General features: G+C 44.3%; 1 protein-coding gene across 1 annotated transcript; it reads right to left on the bottom strand.

Annotated features, from left to right (window-relative positions):
* Positions 1-2598: 2598 nt before the first annotated feature.
* LOC119940661 (olfactory receptor 2H2-like) lies at positions 2599-12206 on the bottom strand. The gene is made up of 2 exons (XM_038760871.1): positions 11279-12206; positions 2599-2657 (listed from the first exon to the last, which is right to left on the bottom strand). The coding sequence occupies exons 1-2, from the start codon at positions 12204-12206 to the stop codon at positions 2599-2601; spliced, it is 987 nt and encodes a 328-aa protein (XP_038616799.1).
* Between the last annotated feature and the right edge of the window lie 371 nt (positions 12207-12577).

The raw sequence follows: 12577 nt of genomic DNA on the forward strand, positions 1-12577 counted from the left end.
TGTCTCAATACATACTTCACTCTGTTGTATGGATCATTTATCAACAAAAACATTCAGTCCATGTCACCCCACCCCTTAAGAACTTCCAATGGCTGCCAATCCACCTCCCCACTAAACAGAAACCCCTTAGCATAGGCTTTAAAGCACTCAATCAGCTTACTCCACTCTACCTCACCTCACTAATCTCCTCCTACTACAGCCTTTTTGTAAATATTCATAATCAGGTAACAGTTAAACAAAATTCTGGTTCAGACCACCTTTCTCTAGGTAATAATTATGGTATTTAAGCACTACTATGTGTCAGGCACTGTACTCTAGGTCTAAGAATATCAAGATCTAATTATATCCCATCTAATAATATCCCCTCCCTCCCTCTCCCCTAGGATCTTCTGTACTTTTTGGTTTTAAGTCCTAGAGCTCACATATTTCTGGTCCTTTCTCCTCATCAAGGGCAGGAGTCATGCTCCATGAGAGTCCTATCTCTGAGCCCCAAAACTTCAGGGTATCCAGCGACCACCCAAGATCATCTTCATTGCCTTTCTGTGCCCTGATTCCTTCCAGGGTCATAGCTCATTGTCTTCTCGGTGTCCTGCTCTCCCAGGAACATGGCTCCAACGTCTCATCTCAAAATGGTCAAATGTCTCATTCACCAACAACCTGACCCTCCTTCTTCCCTCCCAATTCTTCCCTCTGATTGGCTACAAGTTAAGGCCATACAAGGAATTAATTCAACTTCCTTCAGGCAGGGCTTTTAGGAAGGAATCTCCTGGGTTCCTTTTCCCCATCCTCAACGTGAGACTAGCTGGGGTGACTGTCATCCCTCCCCACCCTTTTTCTCAAGTGGAGGTCAGTTTGTCTCTAGAGACGTGCTTTCTGCAGTGTCCACCTCAAGGAGTGGAGGTAAGTGGAGGTGTCATTCCTAGACAAACGAACCTTAAGCAGTTGTCCACAGTTAGGACCTGTTTCCAAAATTTCCCAAAACAGAACATAATGCTAAAAATGAATACATTCATTCATTCATATTTATTGAGCACTTACTGTGTGCAAAGCACTGTACTAAGTGCTTGGAAAGTACAATATAGTGATAAAGACAGACAATCCCTGCCCACAGTGGGCTCACAGTTCCCATTACACTCGGTCACCCCCAAATCTCTGTGGTGCAATGTCCGCTATCTCTTATCTTAGTCACTTTGCTCTCTGTTCCTCAGTGACCTCATCTGTAGATGGGGATTGAGACTGTGAGCCCCCCTGTGAGACTGAGACTGTGTCCAACCCACTTTGCTTGTACCCACCCTAGCGCTTAGTACAGTGCCTGGCACATAGTAAGCACTTAACAAATATCATCATCCACCCGGAGTCACTATCCAAATGACATCGTTCCCTCCATGTTCTGGATCCATCAGATCTGCCATCCCTGGGTCAGGCCTTTTCCTGTACAGTTTGGTCCATCTCTGGCCTGGCACAGTGTCGGCTGTGGTCATTGGTGCCCCAACCTCTAGTTTATGAAGAATCCCTGGATTCCTAAACTCTTGAAAATGCTCATATCAGTGATCATGCCTAGACCACTTCTCAACCCAGTAGGATGATTGTGATGAGCAAACCTCTTCTTTAGGCACCCATTCACCCCAAAGTTCATGAGGCCCCATTTTGGAAGCAGCATGGCCTAGTGAAACAAGCTCAGGCCTAGGAGCCAGAAGTCCTAGGATCTAATCCCAGCTTACTCACTTGTCTTCTGTGTGACCTCGGGAAAGTCACTTAATTTCTTTGTGCCTCAGTTTCCTCAACTGCAAAATAGGGATTCAAAACTTGTTTTCCCTCCTACTTAAATGGTGAGCCCCATGTGGGACAGGGATTGTGTCTGACCTGATTAACTTGCATCTACCCAGCGCTTAGAACTGTGCTTAACAAATACCATGATTATTATAATTTTTATTTCCCTTACAGACTCAGAAGCATACATTCCTCCTCAACAGGCTCTTATCTGGCCAAGCGAAGGGCAAGGTGTTGCTCTGAAGTTGGGAAGCCTCCAGACACGGGACTTCAAGTGACTGAGTGGTTCCAGAAGTCTCAGTTCATCTGCACTCTGTATATGTCATACTTGTTTATGAATGTTTTGGATGCATAAGTGTCAAGTAATAGTTTGATCTCTTCTTAATTTATTTTTCTCAGACACTGCCTGACACTGTTTCTGCTAATCTTCAGATGTTGCCAACTTTGCCTGGGGTGCAACATTCTTCAAATATTAAATAAGTGTTACCAATAGGATTCAGTTGCCAAACCTACATTTTTGGTGCATAACCTAGTCTTCAAATTTCAGGGAATGTTCTGAAGATCACTCTGTGGTCAAAACTCCTTTTCTGAGTGTGTAGCCACATTCTACAGTCAGCATATACAGATCCGGTGACAGGTTACATCAATGAGTTTCTTTTCAGTCTTTTGTCTCTTTTTAGCCATAGCACAGTCATCTTCTGCCACAGGCACTCACATCCACATCTAGCTCAGTCAAACATCTTCTTTGAAATTTATGGGCATTGGGGAAGGGCTCAAGCATGGCACCCTCGGCTCTGACCTGGCCAGCCATGCTATCCTGAAGCCGCCTCAGAATCTTGGTGTACTTTTAAGGCAAGCCGAATTTAGTAGGTCTCCAGAGTCCAGATCTTGGTAAGGTCTATGAAAGTTGTCTAGCGGTCCTGGTTCTGTTCACTGCTCTTCTTCTTTGTGTAAAATGTAGCAAAGATCATGTCCACTGTGGCACTGTGTAATCTGAAGCCACTTGGTGTCTCCAGGAGTATCCGGTCGACAATATTCTTTGTAGCTGATCCAGGAGGACTCTGGCTAATATCATGCTTGCGATGGAGGAGACACACCTTGATAAATGTCACAATGTGATCTTTCTCCATTCTTCTTGAAAATAGGGATGAAGATAACAGTGTCGTAGAGTTCCTGTGGTATTTCCTGAATTGTCCATATGAGGAAAAGTTTATGCAAGTGTTGTTCCCTTCATGTTTGAAGATTTCAACAGATAAGCCACTGGGTCCTCGTGCTTTTCCATTTTTCATGGCTCTGACTGCTGTGGTGACTTTCATTCACTCATTCATTCAATCGTATTTATTGAGTGCTTACTGTGTGCAGAGCACTGTACTGACTTCTCTGACTGTGGGTACAGATCCCACACCTTCATATATTGTGAGGCTTTATATGTTTGGCAGAGCCTTGTCTTTTCATCACTTAAGGATTCCCTCCTCCCATATTATGAGACTGGAATCATCTTCACTCTTCAGGGATAGCATGATGGCACATACAGGCTCATATAACATCTCTAGGAAAGTGTAAAAGTTTTTGATTTTGTAGCAGTCTGCATAGCCTTGGAGCTCTTCTACTTCAGCATCCCACCACCTAATCATGTTTGTTTCTTAATTTGTCACCAACCATGGCTACACATCCATGAGCTTACCCAAATCTCTTTTGAAACAGTTGATATTGTCCCTCTGTCCCAACTTCCTGTGCTCTGAAAGGTTTGTCTCTGAGAAGAATTTACTCCAGAAGAGGACTGTGGTGGGTGATAATGATGTTACATAATCTACCTAGTGTCTTCTAAAACTCAAGTATTTTTGACATATTCATCAGTACTACACATAAAAAAGGAATGGAAGAATTGATTCTGTTTTCCAAATTGAGTAAATTAATAAAGAAATCTGTCTTTATTATTCAGATGACAGACTCCTATTTTTAGTCCCTCCATAGCAGACTTTTGCCTCAAATTACCAAAGTATTTACTCTATCCATGCAGCACAAAGAGTAATCGGAAACTCTGTTCCATGCACCTGGTACTTCAAATCAATTAGAGACTAACAGTAAAAAAAAAATAAAACAGGAAAATGTAGGGAGAAGTGGCAGGAAGCTGAAGAAATCTAGCAATAAAAATGAGGCCTAGTAGAAAAAGCAGGGGAATGTGAATCAGGAAAATGGCCTCAGTTTCTTTAATTGGAAAATGAGAAGCTCTGTGGTCTCCCTACTGTAAGCCCAGTGAGGGGGTTAGAAGATGCATTTACTCTTAATACTTTGTATCTAACAGAGAATAGAGATTTGGCACATGAATGGCCTAATGGATAGAGCGTGGCTTGTGAGTCAGAAGGACCTGGGTTCTAATCCTAGCCCTGCCACTTGTCTGCTGTGTGACCTTGAGCAAGTCACTTAAATTCTCTGTGCCTCAGTTATCCCATCTGTAAAATGGGGATTAAGACTGTGAGCCCCATATGGGACAGGGACTGTGTCGAACCCGATTTGCTTGTATCCACCCCAGCAATTAGTACAGGGCTTGGAACATAGTAAACACTTAACAAATACCATAATTATTATGAGGAGTGGGTGAACACAGACTGAACATATTTTTGAAAAGCAACTTGGCGTAGTGAATAGAGCAAGGGCCTGGGAATCAGGAAGTCATGGGTTCTAATCCAGACTCTGTCGCTTGTCTGCTATGTGACCTTGGGCAAAACATTTCACTTCTCTGTGACTTATTTACCATATCTGCAAAATGGGGATTGAGACTGTGAGCCCAATTTTGGGGCAAGGGACTGTGTCCACCCTGATTTGCTTGTATCCACCCAAGCACTTATAACGATGTGAGTACACATAGTGCACATAGTAAGCACATAACAAATGCCAAAATTTTTATTAAACAATATTATTATCATTATTATAATTGTGATTATTATGATCGTTATTATTGTAAGGCAAATAGTTATATTCATTCATTCAATCATATTTATAGAGCACTTACTGTGTGCAGAGCACTGTACTAAGCGCTTGGGAGGTATAATTTGGATATAGTGGATAGCCTTCCCAAACTGCCCATGCAGCTCACTTTGGAATCAAGCTAGTTACAAATAGATGGAGAGTTACAGTCTGTAGTTACAGTAACACACCATGATGATGGCCATGCTGCCCAATAAAGCCAAGAGACAGATAATAAGGCTTAGTGGATACAGTTTGGGACTGGGAGTCAGAATGACCTGGGTTCTAATCTGGCTCCACCACACATCTGTTGTGTGATCTTTGGCAGGTCACTTAACTTCTCTGGGCCTCAGTTACCTCATCTGTAAAATAGGGATTTTACAGCCCCATGTAAAACAGAGACTGTGTCCAACCCAATTTGCTTGTATCTACTCCAGTGCTTAGAAAAGTGCTTGGCATATAGTGAGTGCTTAACAAGTAACATAATTATTAAGATTTAAGGATTCTCTGGCTCTGGTGGTCCAAAGAAACCAAGCAGGAGAGAGTCACCCTCAGTATTTTGGTTGATTTCTCTCATCCCTATTCTGCTCAGAACATTTAAGGCAGAAAATCCATCCAAAATTGAGTACCCAACTCAATGCTTTTTCAGGCAAATTACAAAACTCCAGAAAGCCTCCACTGTCCAGATCAGCATCTTTCAGTTGTGTCACTGAATCTTCAACTCTGTGGGGTGTCCTGAGTGATGAAGGGAGAAGTTTGCAAGCCAGGATTATTTGGGGGCAGAGTGTAGATTTTGAAATCAAACTCAGAAAAAATCCATTCTCTCAGGATTGACTGGTCTGATGATTGGAGATTGCTATGAGGGCACTTCAATTCTCTTTCCTGGTATTTGATTAACTGGGGATTAAGAAAACTCAGGCAATCCTAAACTCCCTCAGTTATATTTTTATCCCATCTTGCTTTTTACCGAGCCTCAGGCAAGATTGCCCCTAAACTGTCACAGTCTTATCAGTCTCTAACCTATTCTTGAATACCTTCCAAAAAAAAGATTCTGGAACTTCAGTTAGGGAAGAGCAGAGAATTGAGGGAGCTAGATTGGGTCTGGAGAGCCGATGGTGTACAGGTGACTGAATCACAGTCTCCAAGTCTCCAAAGAGAATGGATCATTCATTCATTCAATCATATTTATTCAGTACCTACTGTGTCTCCAACACTGTCCTGTTTGGGAAAATATAATCAACAATAAACAGACACACTCCCTTCCCACAACGAGTTTACAGTCCAAGTGGGGGGGAGGCAGACGTTAATATAAATAAATAAAATTGCAGATATGCATATAAGTGCTGTAGGGCTGGGAGTGGGAAGACCAAAGGGAGCAAGTCAGAGTGATGTAGAAGGGAGTGCAGGAAGAGGAAAGTAGGGCTTAATCAAGGAAGGTCTCTTGGAGGAGATGTACCTTCAGTAAGGCTTTGAAGAGGGGGAGAGTACTTGTCTGTCAGATTTGAGGAGGGAGGGGATTCCAGGCCAGAGGTAGGATATGGGTGAGGGGTCAGCAACAAGATAAAGATCGAAGCACGGTGAGAAGGATAAGATTAGAGGAGCAACGTGTGCAGGCTGGGTTCTAGAAGGAGAGTAGCTAGGTGAGATATGAGGGGGCTAGTTGATTGAGTGCTTTAAAGCCAGTGGTGAGGAGTTTTTGTTTGATGCAGAGGTGGAAGGGCAACTGCTAGAGTTTTCTGAGGAGTGGGGAAACATGTCCTGAATATTTTTTTTTGAAAAATGATCCAGGCAGCAGAGTGAAGTATGGATGGAAGTTGGGAGAGACAGGAGTAATCCAGTTATCCAGGTGGGATAGGATGAGGGTTTGTATTAACATGGTAGTAGTTTGGATGGAGAGGAATGGGCAGATTTTAGCTATGTTGTGAAGGTGGGACTTACAGAATTTAATGGGCCTTGTTGTGCAGTGGACAGAGCATGGGTTTGGGAGTCAGAGGTCATGGGTTGTAATCCTGGCTCTGCCACTTGCCAGCTGTGTGACTTTGGGCAAGTCACTTAACTTCTCTGTGCCTCAGTTATCTCATCTGCAAAATGGGGATTAAGAGTGAGTCCCATATGGGACAACCTGATTACTTTGTATCTACCCCAGCGCTTAGAATAGTGCTTGGCACATAGTAAGAACTTAACAAATGCCATTATTATTATTATTAAATCGGGGCTATTCACCCTGTATACCAGAGGTGCCAAATTAATGGGATTATGGGAGCAATCCCCCCATGCTCCTAAAATATTTAGCCCAACTGCCAGCCTCACCTATCCCAAGCCTCTGACAAGACCAAGACCGAGAATTTCAGTCAGGTAACTCTCTGGCATGTTAACTGTATTAAGCCTGTGCCCCTCCCCCACATTCTATAAAATACCTTCCCTCTTTTTGCCTGCCTTCAGAGTGAAACGTTGGTACTTATGCAGTGGAATCAGTAGAGACTTATTGATTGAAGGAATCCATTCCATCCATCCCATCCATCCTGCCTGCCTGCCATATCCTCAGAGGAGGATGAGTGGAATGGGGGCTAGAAGCCCTCCATTAATTAAGGTACTTGTGCACCTGTGCATGCATGCATGCACACACATTTATCTGTTACATTTTGCCAAGGGTTTAGTGCAGTGCTTGGAACTCAGTAGGTTCTCTGCTGTCTGGGAGAAAAAAAACCCTAGCCCCACATAAAATTTCTCATCAGCCCTAGCTTTGCTCTACCATTGTAGTTAATAGCAGCAGCAAACGTGAGTGAGAGCCTCTGATGATCCCATCTCCATCAGACCGAGATCTGATTTACAAGAGAGAAGTTGTCCTGTCCCAACATCAATAGGACTTCCCATCAAGCCTCTCAGGAAGAAGCAAACACTTCATAAGATCTTCTCAACCTTCAGAATGTGGGGAAGGTCCGGGAGTGAAGCTGTGGCTGTAACTATTGTTATTTTTGGACTCTGAGTCATAATGAACCTGAAACTCCTCCTCCAAGATGCAGAATGCTATGAGTCATTTTGCATTTTTTTGAATTTATTATTTTCCTTTGTCAAACCTGAGCAAAAATATCTGTTAAAAATTATGATAGTGGTGGCATTTGTCAAGTCCCTTCTCAGGGTCATCCTGGAGAGTTTCCTGTACTCTTACCAGTCTTGATTATGTGAGGTAGAGTCAAGCAGAGGCATATCAATTCCATCCCTAGCTTGGGCAGTGGCTAATGAATGAACAGCAATCTGCTACAAGTCAAAACTCACCTGTTCTGGGCAGCAGTGGCTTGGGAGTGAGTCGAGAACAGAGATTCAAGTTTACAGTGTGGAAGGAGGTAATGGTAAACCACTTCCATATTTTTACCAAAAAAAACTCTATGGAGACACTAACAGAATGATTGCAGATAGAGGCGGGGCACTCTGGGTGAGATGTGCCCATGGCATCGCTATGGGTCAGAGAAGACTCGATGGCATAAGACAAGGCAAGAATTTGTCAAGTGCTGACTATGTGCCAAGCATTCTCTTAGATCAGAGTTCCTTTCCCACGTAGGGCAACACTAAAAGTCAGAGGGAGAATGAGTATTGAATCCGTATGCTACAGATGAGGAAGTTGAAGTACAGAGAAATTAAGTGACTTGCTCAACTCATACAGTAGGCAAGTGGCCAAATCGGGGTTAGAACTCAGATCTTCTGGCTCCCAGACCTATGCTCAATCCAGTATGTCAAGCTGCTCCTCTGTTCTCCCTGATTCTAAAACTGTGCCCTGTGTAGACAAGGACTGTCCAATATGATTACCTTGTATCAACTCCAGGGCTTAATACAGTGAATAATAATAATAATTTTGATATTTGTAAAGCACTCACTGTGTGCCAAGCACTGTTCTAGGCGCTGGGCTAGATACAGGGTAAGCAGATTGTTCCACTTGGGGCTCACAATCTTGATCCCCATTTTACAGATGAGGTAACTGAGACCCAGAGAAGTTAAGTGACTTGCTCAAGGTCACACAGCAGACAAGTGGCAGAGCCGGGATTAGAACCCATGACATCCGACTCCCAAGCCCGGGTGCTTGCCACTAAGCCATGCTGCTTCTCATTTGGTCAGCACCCCATACGCTGCTCTGATCTTGGACTCTGAGATATCACCTTGGAGCACCTTGGCAGACAATCTCAGCTGATTTGGTCCTTATTAGAAAGAAAAATGGAGTCAGGGGATTTTCAGGGAATGAGAATTACATCAAAAACACCTGGACTCCCAGCATAGTTCAGTACAGGAATAGGCTGCTAAATGGTGTGCTGACTCTTCAACCCGGGGCCAGTTTATTTATGCATCAATTAATTTCTTAGTTGTGGTATTTATTAAATGCTTTATAAAGTGCTTCCCAGGTGCCAAAGCATCGTTCTAAACACTGGGGTAGAAACCTATCAATCAATAAGTTAATCACATTTACTGTACACTTACCATGGGAAGAACACTGAACTAAGCTCTTGGGAGAGTATAACACAACAGATTTGATAGACAAGTTCCTTGCTCGCAATGAATTTACTGCCTAGAAGGGAAGTCAGGTCTAGAGGAAGAGACAGACATGAAAAGAAATTACGGATATGTACATAAGTGCTGTGAGGCTGAGGGTGGGGGAAAAGGAGAGGGAGTAGGGGAAGTGAGGGCTTAGTTGGGGAAAGCCTCTTGGAGGAGGTGTGATTTTAATAAGCTTTTGGAGGTGAGAAAAGTGATTGTAGGTAGAGGCAGGATGTGGGCGAGGGGTTGGAAAGGAGATAGACAGGATGGAGGTACTGTGAGAGGGTTGGCATTAAAGGTTCAAAGAGAACAGCTGGGTTGTAGAAGGAAATCAGTGAGACAAGGTAGATGGGGGGCCAGGTAATCGAGTGCTTTAAAGCAATTGGTAATAAGTTTCTGTTTCATGTGTTGGTGGATGGACAGCCATTGGAGGTTCTTGAGAAGTAGGGAAATATGGACTGAATAGTTTTGTAGAAAAATGATCATGGCAGCAGAGTGAAGATGGACTGGAGCGAGGAGAGACAGGAGACAGGGAAGTCAGTAAGGGAGCTGAGGCAGTAATCAAGGTGGGATAGGATAAGTTCTTGGGTAAAAGAGGTAGCAGTTCAGATGGAGAGGAAAGGATGGATTCTAGCAATGTTTTGAAGGTAGATCCAACAGTAATTGGTGATAGATTGAATATGTGGGGAACATGAGAGATATGAGTTGAGGATAATACCAAGGTTACGGGCGTATGAGACAGGGAGAAAGGTGGTACTGTCTACAGTGATGGGAAAATTAGGGGGAGCACAGGGTTTGGCTGGGAAAATGAGGAGTTATGTTTTGGGCAAGTTAAGTTTGAGGTATCCGAGGAAGATCCAGGTAGAGATGTCCTGAAGGCAGCAGGAAATATGTGACTGTGGAGAAGGAGAAAGATCAGGGTGACAGATGTAGATTTGGGAATCTACATAGATTCTCTATACATCATCTGCATAGAGATGTTAGTTGAAGCCATGGGAGTGAATGAGTTCTCCAAGAGAGTGTATGTAAATGAAGAATAGAAAGGGATCCAGAATTGAGCCTTGAGGGAGCCCACAGTTAGGGGGTGGGAGGCAGAGAAGGAACCTATTAAAGAGAATGAGAATGAGTGTCAGAGAAATAAGAGGAGAACCAGGAGAGGACAGTGCCAGGGAAGCCAAGGTTAGACAATGTTTCCAGGAGAAGGGGGTGGTTCACAGTGTAGAAGTCAGCTGAGTGGTCTAGGAGGACTAGGATGGAGTAAAGGTCATTGGATTTGGGAAGAAGGAGTTCAAAGCTGACCTTTATAGGGTAGTTTCCATGGAGTGAAGGAGGTAGAAGCCAGATTAGAGGCAGTGAAGAAAAGAATTGGAGGAGAGGACATGGAGACCTTTGGTGTAGACAACCTGCTCAAGAAGTTTGAAAATGGGGCAATAACTGGAGGACGACACAAGATAATCATATGAAAATACACTCCCCGTCGCACATGAAGCTTACAATCTCAGCGATAGATTCTGAGCCCCCTGAAGGATAGGGATTGTGTCTAATTACCACCTGTGTATTCTCTCCCAGGGCTTAACACAGAATTCTGCAAATTGGAAGCATTTAGTAAATATATTACTTCTAGCGAGAGCTGGTATATTATCCCCATTTTACATATAAGAAAACTGAGGCCTAGAGAAGTTCAAAGACTTGTCCAAAGTCACTCAGCAGGCTAGTGGCCAAGCTGGGACTAGAACCCAGTTCTCCTGACTCCCAAATCCATGCTTGTTCCTCTTAGTCATGCAGCTAAGGAAGCTAAGAGTAAAAGCCCACTGTATGACCTGTATGGTTAGGCACTGAACCAAACTGAAAGCAAAAATCTAGCCTAGCTGATCTTTTGAGTTCCTTTCCTGTTCTAGAATTCTAATAATACCCTGATCTTGGAGATGAGTCCCTCATGCCCACCCTTCAAGGTAAGTCACATCCTTCCACTAAGAGGCCACCCCTCTTGGTTCAGCTTTTCAAGTCTCCTGGAAGCCTCTGCCTATCCTTGCCAGCCTCCTAACAGCCTCCTTGACCTCCTTGTTCTGCAGGGAGTAGATGAGCGGGTTGAGCATGGGGGTGACTGCAGTGCACAAGAGGGTGAGGAATTTACCCTTCTGCTGAGCATAGTGGTTCTTGGGATGGAGGTAGACGGCTGAGACGGTGCCGTAAAAGAGGAAGACAACCACCAGATGGGATCCACACGTTCTCCAGGTCTTGCGGCATCCTGAACTTGATTTGATACTCATCACAGCCCCAGCAATGTGGCCATAGGAAACCAGGATCAAAATCAAGGGCACCACCAAGAAGAGGACACTGGACACAGACATCTGGACTTCATTGATGGTGGTGTCCCCACATGCAAGGTGGATCAGAGCAGGCACCTCGCACACGAAGTCATCCACCAATCGGGTGTGGCAGAAAGACAGGCGGAGGGTGGACGGAAACTGGATCAAGGCCTGAATTAGCCCAGCCCCCCAAGCCACAGTAGCCAGCAGGAAGCAGAGCCGTGGATGCATAATAGTCAAGTAGTTCAGGGGTTGACAGATGGCCACATAACGGTCGAAGGCCATGACCACTAGCAGGACACACTCGGTGGCTCCAAGCCACAGGAAAATATAGAGCTGGGCAACACAACCAAGGTGGCTGATGACCCTGTCTGAACGAATCAGGTTGACCAGCATTTGGGGGACACAACTAGTGGTGAAGCCGAGCTCCAGGAAGGAGAGGTTGCTTAGAAAGAAGTACATGGGGGTGTGGAGACGAGGGTCGAGGCAGGATACCAGGATGATGGTCGAGTTGCCCACTAGGGTCAGGAAGTAGAAGATGGAGAGGAGCCCAAACAGTAGCACTTCCACCTCTGGCTGGTTAGAGAAGCCTGCCAGGATGAAATCTCCCATAGAGCTATGGTTGGCCACTCCCATCTCTTCCTGGCAGGGATCTCTTTCACTTTGGATGCTGCAAAGCAAAATGGAAACTATTTACCAGTAGTGCCTGAGCACAGAGTATTAGTAAAAGCTCCCTGTGGACACGTAACATGTCAGTTCATTATTCTGTACCTCCCAAGAGCATAGAATAATATGCTGCACCAAGTGGGGGCTCAATAAATTCTACTCCTACACCTATCCCTACCCCTCCTCCTTCTCAATATATCAGTGATATTTAATGAATATTTACTGTGTATAAAGCACTGTAGTAAGCACTGGGGAACGCACAATACAACAGAGTTGGTAGACACATTCGCTGCCTCAGGTTTACTGTGCAGAAGGGGTCTATGGAAAACCGCTTCCATATT

Source organism: Tachyglossus aculeatus, chromosome 19, assembly GCF_015852505.1.
Source record: "Tachyglossus aculeatus isolate mTacAcu1 chromosome 19, mTacAcu1.pri, whole genome shotgun sequence".
NCBI lineage: Eukaryota > Metazoa > Chordata > Mammalia > Monotremata > Tachyglossidae > Tachyglossus > Tachyglossus aculeatus.